The sequence below is a fragment of the Heterodontus francisci genome, chromosome 1, assembly GCF_036365525.1.
Source record: "Heterodontus francisci isolate sHetFra1 chromosome 1, sHetFra1.hap1, whole genome shotgun sequence".
Taxonomy (NCBI): Eukaryota; Metazoa; Chordata; class Chondrichthyes; order Heterodontiformes; family Heterodontidae; genus Heterodontus; species Heterodontus francisci.
This window is the reverse complement of record NC_090371.1, coordinates 162,223,151-162,247,082: the sequence shown is the minus strand read 5'-3', so window position 1 is coordinate 162,247,082 and position 23,932 is coordinate 162,223,151. Positions and strand designations below refer to the sequence as shown.

The window sequence follows — 23,932 nt, the reverse complement described above, 5'->3', positions numbered from 1 at the left end:
AGAGCTTTAGGCTGTGTGAGAGCAACCCCTTGGGAAACGGTTGTTGTCAATTTCAATACTCAGTTGCTCAATTACAATAATATGAATATGGATTTTGGATTTAACTTTGTCTCCATGGGTTTCCTAGGCTTCCTGGAACTTGCCAGTGAAAGCAAGCCGAGAAGAAAGCAGCAGTTTAGGGGGCTGAATTCATAACAACAATGACTTCTATTTATTGAGGGGGAAACATGCCAATATTGATTACTGTCAGCTGCTTCCTTACCTGTTTGCATGAAAGAATTTATTCACTTGTGTTGTGAGGTTACTTTACACATTGGTAGTATCATCTACACATCGGCGGTTCGGTGATCTGATCTGCACTTTGGAGCTGTAATCTATCATAACAGCATGGGTGCTGCTTGCGCTGTTAACATGGATGTCAGATGAGGGCCAAGGTGATCAACAGTAACAACATGCTGCTCACCGACCTACAGCTTGGCAGAAGAGGGGGGATCAGCAGAGAGATGCAGCTTGCAAGAGACCATACCAAGCAAACCGGGTGTATAGGCAGAGGATAAACTTCCACAACGTATCAGGACATATGTGTCTCATGAGGTTTGATGTCACATCAGGTGGTGGCAGACGTTTGTAGTCTAGTGGAAGAAGACCTGCTGCCAACTGGACCTGGTGGCTGCGCTTTTCTAGAAGGTGCACAAGTCACTACTGCCCTCAACTTGTTTGCCTCTGGATCCTTCCTAGACTCAGAATGTTGCAGGATCTCGCAGTCAGCGATGTTCAAATGCATGAGTCAGGTGACTGATGGCTTCTTTTCCATGGCAGGCAATTCTGTCAACTTTGCTTGCATTGATGCGACTCAGAATGAGTGGATGCTCAGGTTTTCGGCTCTGGCTGGCTTTTCACAGGCGCAGGAAGTTATTGACTGCGCATATGTGGTATTTAAGGCACCCGTAGATCACCTATGAATGTTCATCAATTGCCAGGGCTCCCACTCTATCAATGTGCAGTGGTTGCAATCACATAAACATCTTTAGGTGTACACAAGATTCCTGGGCAGCTGATATGATGCATTCCTCCTGTGGCTGTCCAGCATTCCAAATGTCTTTGTACCTGGCAGCAAAGTTACCAGCTGGCTGCTTGGAGATGAGGGATACCCAGTTAATGCATGTTCGATGGAACCTTTCAGAAACATGGGTAACAGGAGCGATACAATGTATGCTATATAACCACCAGATAGGCCATCGCACAAGCTTGCGGCATGCTGAACATGTGTTTTAGATACCTGGACAGGTCTGGAATTGCCCTTCAGTGAGCACCAGCCAGGGTCTCCATATTGGTCATGGTGTGTTGTGTTCTGTATAACTTTGCACAGCAATGAGGTTTGGACCTGCAGGAGGAATGAGATGCAGAGCACAGAGCATTTTCAGATGACTCCAAGGAGGAGGAGGACCTGGAAGGTGATCTATAAGGAAAGAAAGAAGATGCCTATGAGTGGGAGCTATGGCTTATGTTGAATGGATGGATGAACAGCTTTGTTGAAAGTGACTGAGAGAGGTATAATGTTGCTTAAGGATGAGGGTGAGTGTCCGTGGTAGATAGATGGATGGGGATGTGAAGAAGTTCATAGATGGAAAGAGATGGATGTACTTGCAAGGTAAGTTAGTATGAGGAATGACATGCTGGAGTAGGCTTGAGGAGGTTGCAATGCACATCAGGATGTAGATGAATGTACAATTGCTCTCAGCTTTCCTGTCCTACTTAGATTATTATACCGTTTCCTACTTCATATCCAGGAGCATGGCTCCTACTGCTGACCTCCTTTTGCTATCTCTAAGCACGCCATCTTCGTATCTCCAGGCAGCTTCCTTCCATTGCTAGGGAATAGTACATCCCTCCAGGTCCTCACAGCCCCCCAGCAGGACATTTGGAGAGATGTCACTGAAAGAAGGTGCAGTCTTTGACCTTCTTGACTCTATTCTCCAACCTCCTCTTTGGCTTCCAACTCCAAACTCCTTCAAGTTGCATGTTTGGAGTGTCCCTTTAAATGCTGGCGTTGAAATCATCTCATGTGGATTGTCATCGCACCCACTAACACTAATTGGTCAGGAAACCCATAAATGATGTAATAATCTGCATTGTCTGGTTTAAGAACTCACTGACAAATGTGCTGCAATGATTTCCGGGTTTTCTGTACACTACTGGATCTCCTCCATCCCAGCATGTCCTGAGCTTAAAATACAGATCCTCCTCTCTCTTTTGGCCAGTTTTTAATCCAACTTGTTACCTTACCCTTGCTATGTTTTCCCTAATTCTATACCTCTTTATCTTCTCCAGTAGTTTCCTGCCTAATAACATACCATGCACAATATTTCCCCATCCATCATATCTGTCACTCAGAGCTCTTGAAGCCATGGGCAGTTTTATGTAGTGTTCCTGTATGAAGGTGAGTTTTACCAGAGGCCCCACATTTCACTGGGGCCTTAGGCATGGGCACCGTAAGCTTGTACGTTAATCTACTCTTGCTGTTGCCTCCTCAAAGAACTCTGTCAGGTTTGGCTACCATAGTCTTCCTTTCTAAAATTTATGTTGGCTGCTTCTCATTTTCTCTTTAGATATTTGGTAATTTCATCTTTAAATAGAGATTGCAATTTTTTCCAATCACAGATGTGAAATTAACTCTAGTTCCGATTCTCCTTTTGGTACTGCATTGACCACTCTCAACAGAGTTCTTGAATATAATCTGTATGGCTGCTCTATTTCTTATCCTATTTCCTTCAGGATCCTTGGATGTCACCTATCAGGTCCTGGAAATGTAGTCCTTTTTAAGCTTTACCACTTTCTCTTAGGCCTTGCTTTGATTTATTATATCTTTCACTGTGTTTTAACCAATTCAGGATTTATCCTCTTCCCTATATCCTTCCCTTTGGTAAGTGCTGATGCAAAGTACTGTTAAATGTCCCAATCAAATTACATTTATCCTCTACCAAGTCATTATTCATTATTCTCTTCTCCCCAGGCTTCCACCTTACATTGAAAAATTGTCTTTCTACTAATATATGTATAGAAGGCTTGATGTTTTTTCTCATATTTTGTATGATTCTGTCCTCATACTCGCTCCTTGCTTTCCTTGTCTCTCATTTAATCTCTTTTTTTTGTTTTATTTTCGTCTCTCCTCTCACTTTTATTCCATTTATATGTCCCCTTTGCCATCCTCTTCAATTATAGTTTGTTTCTAATCTTTCTGTTTTTCAATGGCATCCCGAAGCTTGAAGTAATCTCCTTTTATAAAGATATATATTCTGTATCTTTTCAATCTACTTTTGAAAAATATTATTGGTCTACAGTTCTGTGTTCCTTCCACCTCATCTCAGCTAGCTCACTCAATGTGCTAAAATCTGCCCTATTCCAATTTGATGCCTTTGTTTTCGTACAAACTTGGAATGAAAACTGGGTCAGTTTGTTAACGGATGAACAATCCATTCTGCTAAACTGCCATTCATGCAATGAAGATGAAGATCCCCCCCAGCCCCACGTTCTCCTTAATCTCATTCCAAATGTATTTGTTCCAATTACATTTTGTCTATCTTGACTTTCTCCAGTTAATGGCAATAAATATATTTGCATGTGGCTTATGCAGGAAATTCAGAATGAGGATGAGCAGGTAGAGAACCTGAAACGGACCGTGAAAACCCAAAGACAAAGGAGAAAAAAAATGGTATGTTGATCTATATGTCAGTGTGCCTGTTGATATTTTATCTTTACACCTGGTATTTCTTTCCTAGAGATTTATAGATTCTTTTATGTCTACCTGTTGGCTTTCTTGATTTTAAGTAAACATGCTAAATGAATCACCTGGAAATTCTGACATGAGATTGGATATGTTTATATTTATTTACTTATCAAAGTTTTCATCCATTTTGCTGTAATTGCTTCTTGAACTTTTCTGGAAATGTGGTTGGCGTTATGCAAGACCAGGATTATTGCCCAATCTTAGCTGCCCTCAGAGGCTGAGCCTCTCTCTGAACTGCTACAGTCCTGGTGTTGGGTAGAGGTACGAATTAGGAGCAGAAGTAGGCCATTCGTCCCGTTGAGCTTGATCCGCCATTCAGTAAGATCATGGCTGATCTTATTCAGCCATGAAGCAATGGTGATGTATGTCCAAACCAGGATGTTATGTGATTTGGAGGTAACAAGGTTCCCACAGTATTGCTGCTCCTGTTCTAGTGATGGAGGTCGTGAAGGGCGAAGATGCCATCAGAGTAAGCTTGGTGAGTTGCAACAGTGGATTCTTTATTCAATACATATGGCAGCGAGAGTGTGATGGTGCTGGAGAGGATGAATATGGAGTCTTAAACTTGAAACACAACCATTGTGGCCATTTATGGATGTAGACCGCTTTGTTTACTTTGGTAATGTTTTAAAATTTATTTCTTGCACTGCTGAGCTTGCACAAGAAGGGCACTCAACAATTTATTAATCCTCCATTCAAATAACAATTCTTTGCATGTACAAATCTGGCTCTATATTTTTATCCAGAAGTTAAAGTTCCTTTTCTCTGTTCTTCACAGGTTGTGCACTATTCGCAGCAGAGGTCAGGAGGGAGACTTGCTTCCAGACCTCTTGCTTTCTATGTGCACTAGAAGGTATCAAGAGTAGTTTATTGATGGATTTTCTTTTCCCCTTGTCTTGGTGGAAAGTGTCTTTGTATCAAAGTGGCAAAGGTCAACGATTCAGCAGGTTGCATGTGAAAATGTAATTATTTTTCCCTCACAAAAGACATCATTTAATTTCTCAAGCATGTGTGCTAAACTTTATCAACTACATTACAGCAACATAATATCAAAATAAATGAGATGCTCAAGCAGGTGGAACCAATTTGTAACTTCAAATTATTTTGAAGTTTAATGACTTTTCAGCAGAGATATTTGTGGTTCTTGTTGGCACTGACTCATATTCTTCTTCGTAGCTTATTGATGACGTTGATTTACATCCTGAAGAATCCATACATGACAGTAACATAATTACTCATCAGCAAACAAGTAAGCTGTTTTCAACATAAAATAACTAATGTTGCTCTCTTCTGTCTCAAGAAATCAGTTGTATGGTTTCCAGCTGTAAATTGTTTTGTCTTCTCAACTTCACAAATCACTAGTTTAACGAAAATGTTGTAATAAATTGATGACATTTGCAGTCATGAAACGAGAATAATAATCAAAGTTTTACTGCTATAATCTATTCCAGTAGGAAATGGTTAAGTACTCAGGCTACTGTACATGTATGTCGATATGTATGTATACCTTAAAAGATTAAATACGCTGGTTTGCTGTGCTGTACATAATTATAAAATGAAAAGAGTTTAATGTAAGCACCTCAATACATTCTGTTAATCGAGCCAATCTCAGATGGGTAACAGACAATGTAGGTATGTGTGAGAGACAGTGGAGGGGGTGTGTGAGAGAGCGCGAGGGTGCGGGAGAGAGAGACACGAGGGTGGTGAAAGAGTGAGGGGGGGCCGTGGGTGAGGGCGCGCGAGCGATAGAGGGGGAGGGCGTGAGAGAGAAGGAGGGCGAGAGAGGGGCGGTGCGCACTTGAGTGAGAGAGAGGAGAGAAAGGGGCGCACGAGAGAAAAAAAGGGGACGCGAGAGAGAGAGAGAGAGAGAGAGAAAGGAAAAAAAAAAAGGGGACGCGCGAGAGAGAGGACGTGGGCGCGAGAGAGAGGGCGTGGGTGCGCGAGAGAGGGGTGGGGGGGACCGCGTGTGTGTGTGAGAGAGAGAGAGACGGGAGCTTGTGGGGCAGTGGGGGGCCGTGTGTGGAAAGGGAGGCGTCTGTGTGTGTTCTGTGCGAGAGCAGGGTTTTGCCTGAGAGAACGGGGGCAGTAAGAGAACGAGAGAGTGTAAGGGCAGTGCAGAGCTGGGGGAGCCCACGAAAATGGGCGTTTGGTTATGCGAGTGACAGAGGGCAAGCGGGCAGGTGGAGCAAGTGGAGAGGGCAGTGAGCAAGCGAGAGAGAGGGAGCTGTGGCACAGTGCACAAGCGAGAGAGCAGCAGACAGTGTGTGAGGGAGGCAGTGCCAAGGTGGGGGAATGTGCGAGTGAGCGAGTGGGGCGCAGTGTACGAGGTGGAGGGAGTGCGCGAGAGAGCGTGGTGTGTGTGCATGAGCGGGTGCATGGGAGTGTGAGGTTGCTGCAGTCATGCCTACTGACTAAAGGTGCCACCATGTGATAACTGCCCTGACGTACTCTCATTCTCTCTGACGTTTGCCTGCACCTTTTCTCTCTCGTGCATGCCCTATGTCTCTACCTCCATTATGGTATTGCTCTTTAATCAACTGTAGCTCAGTGGTAGCACTCTCCCCTCTGAGTCAGAACTTTAAATTCAAGACTCACACCAGAGTCTTGAGCACAAAATCTGGGCTGACACCTCTGTGCAGCAGTGAGCGAGCACAGCACTGTTTGAGGTGCCCTATTTTGAATCTGATGTTAAACAGAGCTGTGGTCTGACCTCTCAGATGGACATGGATCCCATGGTGCTATTTTGACGAAGAGCAGGGAAGTTCTCCCCAGTGTCTGGCCAATATTTATCCCTCACCCATTCCCTCGTGGGACCTTGTTATCCACAAATTGGCTGCCATGTTTCAAAAGTACAGCTAAATTCCTATTTCTTGAAGCAACAAACCAGTGCTTATCCAGGAAAATGTTAAAATTGATTTGGCAGTTTACAGGGAAAAATCACAAGCCAGAAAACTACAGACTGTGTCAACAACATTTTTAAGGAATATTCCTGGATATGATGAGGTAATGGTCATAAATATTGTGCCCCCAATGAAAAATCTGGCCCACTGAGGTAACGGTAATTTTTCACAGACCAGATGGTGTTCCAGTAATTAGTGGTGCACAGAACTTCTTTAATGCTTCCTAGCTGCTATGGAGTGCACTGTGATCACTAAAAGAGACATTGCAACCAAAACAACTTTTAAAGCTATCTTTCTGATCGATCTTTTAATTTTCTCAAGGATTTTGTATTTTGCCTTAAAAGCGTCCATGAAACAAAAAGTCATTATTTCATTTTGAGTAATTTTTATCTGGAGAATTCATTTTTAGTAGTGGATTTAAATAAGATCTTAACAAATTTCATTGACTTCATTGTTTTTGTGGATTAGGCTGCCGATGTAGGTTGTGCAATCATTTTGCGTTGACAAGGGATAAGCCCAAACTATTCTTTCAACACAAAACATTTCTATTTGTTTTCTTCTTGATAACTATTGTTAATTATCCCATCTCAGCTCTTCCTCCTCTTCCTGTGTCCACTCTAAGTACAAGTTTTGCTGAATACTCCATGCGGGAGAAAATGAGGGAGAAACTGAAAGCGGCCAGGGTATGTATTAACATAGAACATAGAACATAGAACAGTACAGTACAGTACAGGCCCTTCGGCTCACGATGTTGTGCCGAACCTTGAACCTACTCTAAGATCAAACTACCTACATACCCTTCATTCTACTATCATCCATGTACCTATCCAAGAGTCGCTTAAATGCCCCTAATGTATCTGCTTCTACTACCACCGCTGGCAGCGCATTCCACGCACCCACCACTCTCTGTGTAAAGAACCTACCTCTGACATCTCCCCGAAACCTTCCTCCAATCACCTTAAAATTATGCCCCCTGGTGATAGCCCTTTCCACCCTGGGAAAAAGTCTCTGGCTATCCACTCTATCTATGCCTCTCATCATCTTGTACCCCTCTATCAAGTCACCTGTCATCCTTCTTCGCTCCAATGAGAAAAGCCAGAGCTCCCTCAATCTTTCTTCATAAGACATGCCCTCCAGTCCAGGCAGCATCCTGGTAAATCTCCTCTGCACCCTCTCTAAAGCTTCCACATCCTTCCTATAATGAGGCGACCAGAACTGAACACAATATTCCAAGTGTGGTCGAACCAGGGCCTTATAGAGCTGCAGCATAACCTCACGGCTCTTAAACTCAATCCCCCTGTTAAGAAGGCATATGGTGTGTTGGCTTTCATTAACAACCCTATCGACTTGGGTGGCAACTTTGAGCGATCTATGGACATGGACCCCAAGATCCCTCTGTTCCTCCACACTACCAAGAATCCTGTCTTTAAGCCTGTATTCCGCATTCAAATTCGACCTTCCAAAATGAATCACTTCACACTTTTCCAGGTTGAACTCCATCTGCCACTTCTCAGCCCAATTCTGCATCCTGTCAATATCCCGTTGCAACCTACAACAGCCTTCCACACTATCCACAACTCCAGCAACCTTCGTGTCATCGGCAAACTTGCTAGCCCAGCCTTCCACTTCCTCATCCAAGTCATTTATAAAAATCACAAAGAGCAGAGGTCCCAGAACAGATCCTTGTGGAACACCACTAGTCACCGAGCTCCATGCTGAATACCTACCATCTACTACCACCCTCTGTCTTCTATGGGCCAGCCAATTTTGTATTCAGACAGCCAACTTTCCCTGAATCCCATGCCTCCTTACTTTCTGAATGAGCCTACCATGGGGAATCTTATCAAACGCCTTGCTAAAATCCATATACACCACATCCACTGCTCTTCCTTCATCAATGTGTTTTGTCACATCTTCAAAGAATTCAATAAGGCTTGTGAGGCATGACCTGCCCCTTACAAAGCCATGCTGACTGTCTCTAATCAAACCATCCTGTCTCTCAGAATCCTCTCCAATAATTTACCCACTACCGACGTAAGACTGACTGGTCTATAATTCCCAGGGTTATCCCTATTCCCTTTCTTGAACAAGGGAACAACATTTGCCACCCTCCAATCATCTGGTACTACTCCAGTGGACAGTGAAGACGCAAAGATCATCGCCAAAGGCGCAGCAATCTCTTCCCTCGCTTCCCATAATATCCTTGGGTATATCCCGTCTGGCCCCGGGGACTTATCTGTCCTCGTATCATTCAAAATTTCCAGCACATCCTCCCTGTTAACCTCAACCTGTTTGAGCATATCAGCCTGTTCCACGCTGTCCTCACAAACGACCAGGTCCCTCTCACTAGTGAATATTGAAGCAAATTTAGGACCATTTAGGACCTCCCCTACCTCCTCCAACTCCAGGCACAAGTTCCCTCCACTATCCCTGATTGGCCCTACCCTCATTCTGGCCATGCTCTTGTTCCTCATATAAGTGTAGAACGCCTTGGGATATTCCTTAATCCTACCCGCCAAGACTTTTTCATGTCCCCTTCTAGCTCTCCTAAGTCCATTCTTCAGTTCCTTCCTGGCTACCTTGTAACCCTCTAGAGCCCTGTCTGATCCTTGCTTCCTCAACCTTAAGTAAGCTTCCTTCTTCCTCTTGACTAGCTGTTCCACATCTCTTGTCATCCAAGGTTCCTTCACCCTACCATCCCTTCCCTGCCTCATCGGGACAAACCTATCCAGCAGTCGCAGCAAGTGCTCCCTAAACAACCTCCACATTTCTGTCGTGCATTTCCCTGAGAACATCTGTTCCCAATTTATGCTCCCCAGTTCCTGCCTAATAGCATTGTAATTCCCCCTCCCCCAATTAAATATTTTTCCATCCCGTCTGCTCCTGTCCCTCTCCATGACTATAGTAAAGGCACAGATTCTTCTAAGTTTTCAAAAGATTGTCTTTTCGGGTAATACTTTCCTTGTTGGTAAACTGCTACTTTTAAGTGCTGCAGTTTTATTGTTAAAATCTTAAACCTTTTTTAATTCCAATTTGATGAGTACAAAATGGAGAGTGCAATTCCTTCTTTGGCCTCCTTATCTCGAGAGACAATGGATAAGTGCTTGGAGGTGGTCAGTGGTTTGTGAAGCAGCGCCTGGAGTGGCTATAAAGGCCAATTCTAGAGTGACAGGCTCTTCCACAGGTGCTGCAGAGAAATTTGTTTGTCGGGGCTGTTACACAGTTGGCTCTCCCCTTGCGCCTCTGTCTTTTTTCCTGCCAACTACTAAGTCTCTTCGACTCGCTACATTTTAGCCCCGCCTTTATGGCTGCCCGCCAGCTCTGGCGGACGCTGGCAACTGACTCCCACGACTTGTGATCAATGTCACAGGATTTCATGTCGCGTTTGCAGACGTCTTTAAAGCGGAGACATGGACGACCGGTGGGTCTGATACCAGTGGCGAGCTCACTGTACAATGTGTCTTTGGGGATCCTGCTATCTTCCATGCGGCTCACATGGCCAAGCCATCTCAAGCGCTGCTGACTCAGTAGTGTGTATAAGCTGGGGATGTTGGCCGCCTCGAGGACTTCTGTGTTGGAGATACGGTCCTGCCACCTGATGCCAAGTATTCTCCGGAGGCAGCGAAGATGGAATGAATTGAGATGTCGCTCTTGGCTGACATACGTTGTCCAGGCCTCGCTGCCATAGAGCAAGGTACTGAGGACACAGAGTGCAATTAATATTAGTTAATTCATATGATCGTGTTCTACGACTCTCAAGCTTTATTTTCATATTGGTTAGATCCTTAATATTTGGTTTTAGTCACAGACAGCATGTCATCATAATTGCACAATGGATAGTTTGCATCCTGCTAATCCACTACAGTTTTATTTAAAAAAAACACAATAGCATAATATTGGTCTCTTCAATTTCTAAACCATGATCATTTTTGGTAATGTTTTTCATACAAGTTGCTTTTGCTACTTCACTTGGAGAATCCAGCGCATAACAGCAAATGTCGAAATGGATGTCTGAAAAAGAACAGTAACTGTGTGGAAGGGAGTTAAGACAACAGTTTAGTATTTGGATTCTGCTGAGCATGAAGCACATGTTGAACTCTTGTGCTTTGCTATTAGAACTGCTCAATTGAAACACTTGCCACCAGCTGTCCATTAGTCTTTTATTTTTACATGGCCTAAGTATGTTCTGCATTATGTGTTAGTTAATTTTAAGGTTTACTTGGAAAACAGAACATTTAAGAGGTGTTGTTTGCTCCATTGCTGTGGAAGCATTTGGTGAAATGTGTGAAAATGCAAATTGGAAATTAATGACAATAATACTCTAGTGATTTTATGCATGGCAGGAGAGGAATGGGGTCTATTGTTTGTTTTGTTATCAATGGTTTTGATATTTTTTATTGCTCAGATAATTTGCAGCAGAACAGACAGCTTTTAGTTTTGCAATGCACGTTCTGTGGCAGTTTTGTGCTACTGATATTCCATCGTCTTTGCCTCACAACAACACTGGTCAACAACTCTTTATTTTTCTCTTTGCTTAACTTAAACATCTTTTCATTTTGTACTTTTTCCTATTCATTAACTGAATATATGTCCTTCCAATTCTCAGCATTTTATTTCAGTTCTGACAAAGTAATGTCTTGCATATGGATCAGAATTAAGTTTTATAGGATAGCATTGAAGCAGATTGATATGAGCTGATTCTGTTGAATTAGAGGATACTTTGTTTAATTACACGCAGAGTGACGAATTCTTGCAAAGATCTGAGTAAACCCAATTACCTTCTTAAATCAGTTGAACTTTATTCAGTTTTACGTGGCATCAGCTGCACAGCTATTGTCACCTCCACACCGGCACAACAGGGAGTGTCTGAGTGATACAATGGAAAGGCTGGCCACTGATCTTAGAGGTGAAGGCAGGTGGCTTGCTTTTATTCGGCCCTAATTTAATTGTGTGTGCGTGTGCGTGTGTGTGCGCGCGCGTGTGTGCGCGTGTTGCCTTGTCGAATTAATGTTTCTATTTTTAAACATATTGTTTAGTCGAAAGCGCAGAGTGCTATCCAGCAAGAGGAAGCGAATGCACCTTCTCGACGTCTAACACGTTTCAGAGACCAAGAGTCAGTCACTCGATTTGACACTGAGGTAAGAAAATAGTTTTAAAAGTATTAATAATTGATAGTATAAGCTTCATATTCATTTATTGCCTCATCTTTCTCGTACAATTTCATTCACTTCCTGTTTGTCACTTTTTTTATGTTCTGTTTGTTTCCATTTCTTTGTGTTGTGCTTTTGAATGATATTCGGAACTAAATTTGACGGGTTTGAATAAAATCTGAACTGGGATAAAATTCATAATTTAAGGAACATCTAAATTGTAGATTGATGTTGTGGACTGCTCTTTCAAAGAAAAAGGTTCTTTTAATGGTACTTTTTTTCTTCCTACTCTTCATACTGGTACTCTTTTATTCCTCCTGTGATCTGCTCCTGATATGTCCATCATTTTTGTGCTAAAAATTCAAATGGTTTAATTCAAATAATTTCGAGTCATAGGCTGGAACTTTACGGCCCCTAATGAATGGGCTGGTGCCGGGGATGGGCAGGGGCTGTAAAGTTCAATGGGAGGCGGAGGGGGTTGTCCCCGATGCCTTCCTGTCCCGCTGCAGTTTTATGTGGGGCGGCAGGTAGAATTGGCCTGCCCGTCCCAGGCCAATCAAGGCCTTTAAGTGGCCAATTAACTGGCACATAAGGGCCTCTTCTTCCGCTGCTGGTATTTTACTCACGGCGGCTGGATGGCAAAGGCACCAAGAACACTGCCAGCTGAAACCTGGCGGCCCCCTTGCAGCCTGGTCAGGGTGGGGGGGTGGCCTCCTGTTCGGGCACCCTGTGCCCCATGGAGGGCTGCCACCAAAGCCCCAACTGCCCCCACCGCACAACACTACCCCACCACCAACCCCCCTTGCCAGCCAGTTGTCCCCGGCGAGGCCCAAAAAACTTACCATCTTTCGGGGGCTGTCGTCCCTTCTTGCTTCCGATGGCTGGGCATCGTCCAGCAGTGCACCGCTCCTAGTGGCAGTGCCGGGACTAAGAGCTGCCAGCCCGCTGATTGGATAGCAGCTCCATTAGTCGGGGCTTGCTGCCTCAAGGCGGTGGAAGTCCTGTCCAAAGCCAATTAAGGGCCTGGGGAGTGAAAAATCCCGGCGTGGCTTCCCAGGCCTGGCGGAGGTGGGCTCGCCCCGGCTTTTCGGCCGGTGGACGGGGCCTCCCGCCCAATGTAAAATTCCAGCCTTTGGGTCAAAACAGCACAGAAAGGAGGGCATTCAGCTTATCAAGTCCATGCCAGCTTTCTGTAGACGAATCCAAGCAGTCCCATTCCCTGGCTCTATCCCCATAGCCTTGTAAGTTTATTTCCTTCAAATGTCCAACCAATTTCCTTTTGAAATCATTCATCTTCTCTGCTTCCACCACTCTCGTAGGCAGCGAGTTTCAGGTCATTGCGACTTGCTGCATAAAATGGTTCTCCCTCACTTTCCCCTGCATATTTTGCCCAAAACCTAATATCTGTGCCGCCTAGTCTTTGTACCATCAGCTAGTGGGAACAGCTTTTCTTAGTCTACCCTGTCCAAACCTGTCATAATCTGGTACACCTCTATCAAATCTTCCCTCAATCTCCATTGCTCCAAGGAGAACAACCCCAACTTCTTCAACTTAACCTTGTAGGTAAAATCCCTTATCCTAGGAGCCATTCTCGTAAATCTCCTCTGCTCCCTCTCAAGAACCCTCACATCCTTCCTAAAGTGTTTTTCACCAGAACTGGATGCAGTACTCCAGTTGCGGCTGAACCAGAGCTTTATAAAGGTTCAGCATAACCTCCCTGCTTTTGGACTCAATACCTCTATTTATGAAGCCCAATATCCCATGTGCTTTGCTAACTACTCTCCCTCAATATGTTCTGCCATCTTAAAAGATCTATGCACATGAACCCACAGCTTGCTCTGTCTCTGTACACTCTTTAGAATTGTACCATTTAGTATATTGTCTCTCCCTATCCCTTTTGCCAAAATGCATCACCTCACATTTCACTATCAAATTCCATCTGTCGGTTCTGATGAAAGGTCATTAACCTGAAACATTAACTCTGTTTCTCTCTCCACTGATGCTGCCAGACCTGCTGAGCATTTCCAGCACTTCCTGTTTTTATTCCATCTGCCCATTCCGCTAGCCTATCTATGTCCTTTTGCAGTCCTCCAGTCTGAAAAGCAACTACTTACTCTCGGCTGAATTTTATTAGCACGGCACACTTTGAAGTCGGTGGCCTGCCCACATTGAGCGGCTGCCGCAGAGCCCCTGTGATATTACGCGCGAGGGCTCATTTAAATGGAGGAGGCGGAGCAGCCGCCCCCAATGACGTAGAGCGGGCAGCTGCTGCGTCCCCAGCAAAGGCGTCTGGCGCCATTTTTAAAGGACTTCAAGCCCTTCAGGAGCCATTTAAATATTTAAAGATGCTGGTTTGATAAAAATTTTAATAAAAGTTTAATTTAACTTTGAAACCCTCTCTCCCACCCCCCACTGAGTACTCAATACTTAAATTGACCTATCCCCCCAAAGAAACACTTTTTGAAATTCCGAACCCCCCCACCCGAACTTCAGCATCTTTGACCCTCAACCCCTTCCCACCATCCCCACAACCAATAGGAATAGTATTCTCCGTTTCCCCGCCCCCCCTCCTCCACCCTGCCCTGATAATTTAGTCCTCGTCTCTCCGAAAGCATGAGTTGCAGCCGGTGGCTGTAAAATCAGTGTGCGGTGTCGGCAGCAGGTAAGTTCATTTGCATGCTTATTACCCTCATTTGAATACATTAATGAAGGCCCTGCCGCTTGGCGGAGGGTGGGGGGGTGCCACACTGAGGCCTCGCCGCCGCTAATATCCGGCGGCACCTTCTCGGTGTTGTGGATTGTGGCAGACCGCTCCCACTAGAATTTTACGGGCCTCCCCGCCACAACCCACGGTGTCGAGGAGCTGGTAAAATCCAGCCCCATGACTCGCTGTTTTCTGTTCCTTAAGCCAATTTTTTACCCAAGCTGACGCTGACCCTCCTATTCTGTGAGCCTCAGTTTTGGTAATCAGCCTTTTATGTGGTACTTTGTGAAAGACGTTTTTAAAATCCATATAGACAACATCCATTGATTTCCCTTCATCAACCTTCTCTGTTACTTGATCAAAAAATTCAGTTAGATTAGTCAAGCATGATCTGCCTTTTACAAATACATGCTGGCTCTCCCTAATTAACTCAAACCTCCCCAAGTGCCTGTTGGTTTTTTCCCCTGATTATTGTTTCTAGCACCTTACCCACCACAGATGTTAAACGGACCAGCCCATAGTTAGTAGGAACGTCCTTTCTTGAATAAGGATGTCACATTTGCTACTCTCCAATCCTCTAGCACCTCCCCTGTATCTAGGGAAGATTGTAAGATTATGGTAAGCCCTTCTGCTGAGCCTGCTCCCATTCCATTTAGGAATTGGGATGCAAGCCATCTGGACCAGGTGACTTATCCACTCTAAGCAGAGCCAGCCTTTCCAGTTCATCCTGACTATCAATTTTCTCCTCATCAGTTACCTCTACAATCTTTGCTTCTACTGTTATTTTGTCAGCATCCTCTTCCTTAGTAACCACTGATACAAAGTACTCATTAAGTATTCTAGCCTTGCCCTGCACCTCTAAGCATATATCACCCTCTCTGTCCCTAATAGGCCCTATCCCACCTTTTACTACCCACTAACTATTTACATATAGGTAGAAGATTTTTGAGTTCCCTTTTATCTTAACTGCCATTCTATTCTGATATTCTCCCTTTGCCAGTCATATTTTCCTCTTCATTTCCTCTCAACTTATTGTATTTGGTCTGGTTCTCACTTGAAGAATTCACCTGACATGCATCATACACCATCTTTTTTGTTTCATCATCTCTCTCGTCATGCAAGGTGCCCTGACTTTGGTTACCTTACCATTCAGTCTTGTTGGAATGCACCTAGCCTGTCCCTGAAACATCACCTCCTTAAAGATCACCCATTGCTCTGTTACAGTTTTTCCTCTTAATCTTTGGTTCCATTTTACCTTGGCTAGATCCTTGCACATTCAATTGAAGTTAACCCTCTTGTGATTTAGAAGCTCTACTTTAGATTGTTTCTTGCTCTTCACCATTGCTAATCTAAAATTTAAAATACAATGATCACTCCTACCCAAGTGTTTCCCCGACAGACACTTGGTCCACTTGGCCCAACCCATTCCCCAGTACCAGATCCAGCAATGTCTCTTTTTAGTTGGACCAAGAACATACTAGTCAAGGAAGTTCTCCTGAATACATTGCAGAAATTCCTCCGTTCCTTACCCTTACTCTAACATTATCCCAATCGATATTTGGAAAATTGAAATCCCCCACTATCACCACTCTATAGTTCTTGCTCATCTCTGTGATTTCCCTGAAGATTTTCTTCACTCACTCACCTTGCTCAGTGCCCCTCCCTCCCTCCCTTCCCTCTCTCCCTTCCCTCTCTCCCAACTCCCCCCCCCCCCCCACCCCTGTAGTGTGATCATCCCCTTTTTGCTTCCCAGCTCTAACCAAATGGATTCTGTCCTTGCCCTCTCAAGGACATCCCCTCTATCCAACACTACAATGTCTTCCCTAATCACTAATGCCATCCCACCTCCCTTTTTTCCTTCCCTATCTTTTCTGAACACTTTGTATCCTTCAATATTAAGCATCCAGTCCTCACCATCTTTAAGCCACGTTTTCATTATTGTCACTTCATCATACTACCATACAGCTATTTGTGCTTGTAGCTCACCAATCAATTTTGCCACATTTGTGCATTTACATACAGGCATTCTAAACCTGTCTTTGTATTCCTCACAGTCATTCTTAGTCTTCTCCTATCTTAAATGGCATTACTTCCTTTTCTAGTACTATCCAACACTCTCACAGTATGCACCTTATTCCTCTTTTCTACTTCTATATGCTGATGCCCATCCCCTGCCAATTTAGTTTAAAATAATAATGTAACTTGGTGTTAAAAGATTATTTAAATTGAGTCAACTTTGAATTATAACGGTTTAAACTGTATGGAGAGGCAGTTTGACACTTGCTGAAGTTCGCTGCTTATAACAGCAGCTGGAGCAGAGTTATTGCAGTGTGCATAACTTGACAGTTAACCAGGTTGTATTGTAAGGGATGAATATCACTTGGCAGTCCAGCAGGGCATATATATTTTTGTTTCACTTTGGAATCATACAATGAAAAGTGTAAAGCAACAGCTGCATTGTAGTGCGAAATGATGTTCGAACTGCCAGGTCAGGGTTGTTTGCAGAAGATTTGGAAGGTATTTCATTGAGATAATTATTGTAATTGGGTATGGAACAAAGAAAATAAACAGTGCTATAAGTTGGACTGTCTGCATTCAGCTGTAATTGTTAAAGTGCAACACGCATTTATTTTAGAATAGAGAGTTTTTTAACCCAAGAACATACTCTAATTTATTTAGTGCCTTATCAATTTCCTATTTATGTAAAGTGATTTATTTTCTATTCCATGAAGAAACAAGAATATTTGTACAATGCACAAAATGGATGCTTTATTGGGCAGTGTTTTAAACTTGAGGCCCTCATGAGCAATTTTCTCCACGTGCTTTGCAGTCAGGAGTTCACCTTCATTGCCCAATATTAGGTCAACCCAGGGGTTGTAATAATAAAAGCTCTTGTTACGTGAGTTATACGCAGTAATCTCACAAGCTGTAACGTGTGCTCCTACAATTTTCCCATCAGTGGTCTGATGAGCACTTTAGTGAGAATCACCAGGTGAATTTGTAAGCAAATGAAATAACAATTTCAATGCATTAATACTTATTTCATAGCACTTCTCGTAACATAGAAAACAACAAAACACACCCACATTGTCCCTCTGAGCGAGCTAGATATATTTTCATTTACCAGTAAATCCTCTGAATCCAATCAGCACTACCTTAAGGAGAACACGTTTACTCTCCATATGTCTTCCTTACCAGTACTGCCTTAGACCATGGCCTGAAATTTATGGTATGAATAATGGTGAGGCTATCAGTGCTCACCTTTGTTCAGGAGTAAATCAGACAACAACTTCCGGTGTTTATGCATGCACTGTAAAACATGGAAATCAAGGAGTTGCTATTGCTACTCTGTAAGCATATGTCAGTATCTCGCTAAGACACAACATTAAAATGCATGAAGGATGTAAGTTACAGTTCTTACCCACTAGATTCTCACTAAATGTTCGGGCTTGTCCATTCAAGTGTAAGTGAATTTTTAACGCTGTGATAAGTTTCAATTACTGCCAAACAATCCCTCTTGCACTGAAAATTTACTCTTACAAGTGTGGAGTCTCATTCTTTCAGATGTTAATTATAGTAGGAGATTTTTTCTTTTTACTTTTTCTTTCTGTCTCGCATCTCCATCTGTTAACACCATTTTTCTTTCCCATCTCTTTATTTAGCTTTTTCGGCACAATTTTACATAGAAATAGTTATTCTAACTTATCTTTCCTGGTTTCAACTCTGTTTCTCAGTGAAGATTCTTCAATCTGATTAGTTGAGGAGGTACACAGTTGATTGCTCTGCTCATGCAGGTCTCAGGTCCCCTGTAGAGGAAAGCCACGCTGAAATGGCTTTCTAATTACTGTAAGTTGCCATGCAAATGTCCATATAATGTCTGTGGCCAACTTTAAGTATTATGTATGGTGCGCTCCATTCCTTCGCTGCTGACTGCAAAATCTGGGCCTACATGCTTTTCTATCCTTTGTTTCCCAGCTACAGAGGAAGTTCTGTTTGCTCCATCCCAGCTTTCTCTGTCCAGCAACTGTCCAGTTGAACTGACTATTGTCCTTCCAGTGTTCTGCTAACTTGCTACCCTTGCTGAGCTCATCCCAACAATAATAGGTGTTGGTGATTTGTAGAATGTCTAAACAAATATCTGTGTCTCAAACAATCCGGATAGATGCTTCGTCTGAATATCATCCGCATTTCCCAGAAGCTGTGTGTTGTGCATTTAACTTCTTGTGCGATGAATTTGACTTGATATCCTTTTAATGTAAATTATAACAGAATCCTTCTGTGACTAAATAGTCCAAAATCTAGCAGTCGGGAACTAAAGGTTACAGGTGTTCTCTTCAACAGTAACGTCGTCAACTTAATGTTGTTGTGACATGTTCAGGTAGATGAAGTGGACATGAAGAGACCAAGAGGTGATGAATCGCCCTTTCCTTCTTCAAGAGTGAAATTTCGTGAAGTAGCAAATAAAGTAAAGCAGAAAGCACAGGCAAGTCTTCCACATCCAGTGATGCAAGCTTTTTTAATTTTTAAATCATACCCATATGCATGTTGCATAACTTAAATTAACAGTAAAATTAAAGTTTGTCTATTTAGTGTAATTTGAGATGGGAAGCCAATGGAGATTGTTGAGCAGGTCAGTGGGACAAGATGCAGGTGGCTCAGTTTTAGGTGAGTATGGTTAACAGCATTGCTTTAAAGGGCATCTCAATCAAGTGTAATCAGTATCTTGGGAACTTGAGTAGTCCAGTAGACACCATAATTCTGTTGAATTTCCAGCAGTCAGACACCATTATCCTCCCCCTGTTTAACCTTATCCCTCAAATCTTTCTCAAAATGCATGATTGTCTTTTGAACCCATTCTTTTTGGGTGCTTCAGTATCTTTCCCAATAGATGGTTCCACAACTCCATTACTCTTAAGGTGATCAAGTTCAGCCCAGTTTCTTTCCTTACTCCCAACTTCCTAATTTGTCTCTAGCTTGTCTCTAATTTGGATCAACGTTATCAGTTCCTTCCTGTCCCACTCCAAAATCAATGCTGCTACTCCAGTGCAGTACTGAGGGAGTGCTGTATTGCCAAATGTGCCGTAATTCAGATTAGATGTTAAACCAAGGCCCCGTCTGTTCTTTCAGGTGGAGATAACAACAGGTCCCATGGCACCATTTTGAAAAAGAGCAGGGGCGTTATACCTGATGTCCTTACCAATACTTGTGCCTCAATCAACATCACTGAGAAAAAAAACGATTACCTGATCATTATCATATTGCAGTTTATGGGAGCTTGATGTGTGCAAATTGGCTCTCGTTTTTCCGACATTACGATAGTGACTACAGTTCAAAAATGTAATTCAATGACTGTAAAACGCTTTGCGACATCCAGAGGTTGTAAAAGGTGCCAATTCCAATGTTCTTGGAAACAACAACCCAAACTTTCTTTAACTTTTCTTCAGAACTCAAATTCCCAATACCTGGTGTCCGCCTTGTTGCTTATACCCGCTTGAAGCATTGGTATCCTTCTTGTAATTAGTTGATCGATTACTCAAAGAATCTTAAATTCTTCTGAGTCTGGTTTCATTGTTCATCTCTTTTTGCTATATTTTCCATTGGAGATTTTTGATGTGTCTGTGCAAGTCACTTATCTATCCATATACTAATAATGGACCCTGACATTCTTGGGGCCCTGTTCTGCCAGCACCACTGGGGCGCAGTGTAATCCTGTATGTCCAAGCCCAAACACAGAGTCTGCATATTAAATTATGAAGATAACTGTTATCTGCATAGCTGGGGTAGGTGCATCACTCCTACAAGGCCAGTCAGAATTTAGCATTGGTGCCATTCAAATAACAGTGATGCCACTGGAAGGTCCAAACAAAATCCTTCCTTTTTAACATTTGCTCCCATTGGAACAAGAAAGCCTCTTAGGGAAGGTCATTTATGCGGGGCAATGTGATAGAAGTGCTAAAATGCTGAAAGGTTGGGGTAGAATAGCTAGACATAGCCTGTTTCCAATGGTCGGTCAAGGTGTCTGGAAAGAGAGACCTTAGATGCAAGATTAAATATAAGAGATTTTGAACACAGAGCAGCAAAAATATGTTTACACTGAGAATAATGAGGCTGTGTAATTTGCTTCCAGGGTTAGTAGTTGAAACAGAAATTGTCAGCTTTCAATATTAGATTGGATAGGTGGATGAAGGGATATGGGGCCAGAGCAGGCAAATTGATTAGAACTATTATAAATAGATTAGGACTATTTGCTTTTATGGAGGGTAAACACCTACATCGGCTAATGGGACTAAGTGACCTGTTCCTGTGTTGTAACTGATCTATTTCTGAAGTATAAATATGAGGCTTTTTTCAATTCAATTCAATTCAATTACGGCGGCACAGTGGCGCAGTGGTTAGCACCGCAGCCTCACAGCTCCAGGGACCCGGGTTCGATTCCGGGTACTGCCTGTGTGGAGTTTGCAAGTTCTCCCTGTGTCTGCATGGGTTTTCTCCGGGTGCTCCGGTTTCCTCCCACAAGCCAAAAGACTTGCAGGTTAATAGGTAAATTGGCCATTATAAATTGTCACTAGTATAGGTAGGTGGTAGGGAAATATAGGGACAGGTGGGGATGTTTGGTAGGAATATGGGATTAGTGTAGGATTAGTATAAATGGGTGGTTGATGTTCGGCACAGACTCGGTGGGCCGAAGGGCCTGTTTCAGTGCTGTATCTCTAACCTAATCTAATTCCCTCAGGGACTCATTAGCTCGGGACTAAAAGGGTAGAATTTCCTGGATTGGTGGGGGCGGGGCAGGAGGGAGTTTTCAAGATCTGCCCAGACCTCCCCCACCTGCAAACTCAAATCTCAACTTCAATTCTGAGGGATGCCCTTTCGGGGCAGAAGTTTGGAAGATTGGGTTCCATTCTGAATTCCTGTGCACCCTACACCAAAGGGCAGAAAACTTCCCTTTGTGCCCTCCCCAAACACAGAATCCACCAATCAGATGGAAACACCAAGAACCACTCTCCCTTCAACAAATCATATTGAAGAACTGTAAATTGTCATTTCTTGGCACAAAACGACCCCAAATTCACCACTAATTGGCTGTTTCTCTGGGGACATAGTATAGCTCGCTTGTGAAACAGTAATGTCAATTTGAGAATCAGGCTCATTGTTGTGACAGACTATATAGAGAGCTTTTCTCCACATCTACCTCTGTAATTGTTAATGCTGACATTACAACCTGATGTAAGAACATGTTCTGTTTCTCAGCACTAACATCCCACTCTCGCTGAACACGAGGGCAGGGGATTGTTTTCCTGCTGCCTTGTGTTTTTAAACAAGCATACATTGCCGAGTTTCTGAAATATCTAATTCATTTGTTTATATTCCACCACCACCCCCACCCAACCATGCAATCCCTTTCTTGCAATGAATTCTGAGAGTAGGATATTCATATCAGAAGCAGACAGTTTGCTTCTTTAGAGTTTTGTGTATTAATTTTCCACAGATCCTAAACTTATAAATGGAAGACATTACAAAACTGAATACTGCAAGTCCTAATAACATAAATGGATTGTAATTGTTGTTTTAGCAACTGCACACAGGAGCAGATGAAAGACTTGTCAGTAACATAACATTTTTCAATTCTCAATGCTGTGAAGTAGAAATTCTTGCCTTATGTCATTGTAGTATCTTTAAAACTGATGTGCCTGAAGGGTCACCTGGGTGCTTTAAATTGAGAGCAACTGCATAGGAAGAAAAAATGGATGACGTGTGCTCCCTTAATTGTTTTAAAATAGCTAAAGATGAAATTAAGAAGCCTAGGAGTCTTATTACACTTGATGCTCAACATGCTCAACTAATGCAGAATGATATGCAACAAAGTTAATAGAATGTTGACCTACAAAGTCAAGCAACAATGGTCAAAATGTACAGTGGTCTTGTTAGAACACATCTTGAGTATAGTGTCCAGTTCTTGTCACTGAGCAACAAGGAAGACATTCAAGTGCTGGAGGCACTGCAGAGAAGAGCCCTGAGGCACATCCATAATATAGAAGGCTGAACTAGGAGGAAAAACTTGGGCATTTCAACCTGGAAAGTAGGCACGTGAGAGATGATTTTTATGGAAGACAGTTGGAGGTATGGATAAGTTAATCTGAAATGGTACTTTGAATTAAATTTTAGAATAGGACTAAGAGGCACGGGTTAAACCCAGTAAAAGGTCAATTTGGGATTGATATCAGAAAATTATTCTTCTTGCAAAGAGTGATCTATGTGTGGAATAGTCTTCCAGATGAAGTAGTGAAGGTGGAAACGCTGGAAGCATGTAAGATCTGCTTAGATGTAAAGCAGGTAGATGAACTAAAGAGGGTCAAATGGCCTTCCTCAAATTATTTTATGAAATAAAAATGGAAAATGTTGGAAATGCACAGCAGATCTGTGAGCATTTAAAAGATGTTAAAATTTCTGGTATAATTCTTTGTCAAAGTTGGTCAGTCTGATAAAGGGTCTTGCCTCAAATATGAACCTATTTTTCTGTGTCAGATGTTGAATGATCTCTTGTGCTGTACCAGAATTTTCAGTTTTATTTCAGATTTTCAGCATTTGTATTAATTTCCATTATGAGTTATACTTATCTCTGCACAGGATGTTTCCTTTGAATTTCATTGTACTTCTAAAACAAGAAAATTGAAAGTCCCTTTGAGAGTTGAAACATTCAGTATGTGCATACATCTTCAGAAATAGTTTTGTTCCCTAATTCCTCAACCTTCAATTTGCCCATGGTTGAGATGCTCCATTCTGCCTCTAAGTGCACTTTTGTCATCTGCTTCTCTGTCTCCATTTTCTTTCTATAAAAAAGCTTAGCCTTTCTCTAGTATAGCATAGTTTTGAAGGGAGAGTTTTCTTTTTCTTTTTGTATACACCAATAAGAGATTCCAGATGGTGAGACATTAATGTAAGTGCTTAATTGCCAAATACTGTCTTGACTTTAATAATGAAACAGGATGTTTTCCTGTAACCAGGTTTACTAGGAGTGATGTAATGTTTAACGAGAGTTAATGCTATTCATTAGTACCTAATGTTCAGCAAATCCTTGTAACTGATTTATGAAACATTGCTTAATAACTATCACTTAATGTCATTGGTTAGACAGTGCAACATATTGGGATAAATCTTTAAATTCAGCTCAGACAAAGGGAAAGTTAGTACTAATGATTAAATCAGAGCAATATGATTATTCTTTCCCTCTGACCATGAATTTGTGGTATGACTTATTCAAAAAACAACTTTAAAATATTATCCAATCTATGTGCAAATTGCCAAATTATGACTTCTAGTCAATACGTTCTTTTTTAGTGGAATGAATAATTCTCCTGAGTTTCATGGTAAGAAAATAAGATTTTTGAAT

General features: G+C 42.5%; 1 protein-coding gene across 3 annotated transcripts in view; it reads left to right on the top strand.

Moving 5' to 3' along the window:
• The window catches only part of cc2d2a (coiled-coil and C2 domain containing 2A), a 196,122-nt gene that overhangs the window by 26,518 nt on the left and 145,672 nt on the right, over positions 1-23,932 (top strand). For all 3 annotated transcript variants that reach the window (XM_068037959.1, XM_068037967.1, XM_068037957.1), the window contains exons 5-9: positions 3,635-3,712; positions 4,964-5,036; positions 7,279-7,370; positions 11,724-11,825; positions 18,920-19,024. In XM_068037959.1, the coding sequence (XP_067894060.1) occupies positions 3,635-3,712; positions 4,964-5,036; positions 7,279-7,370; positions 11,724-11,825; positions 18,920-19,024 (450 nt within the window). The remainder of the gene's footprint in view (positions 1-3,634; positions 3,713-4,963; positions 5,037-7,278; positions 7,371-11,723; positions 11,826-18,919; positions 19,025-23,932) is intronic.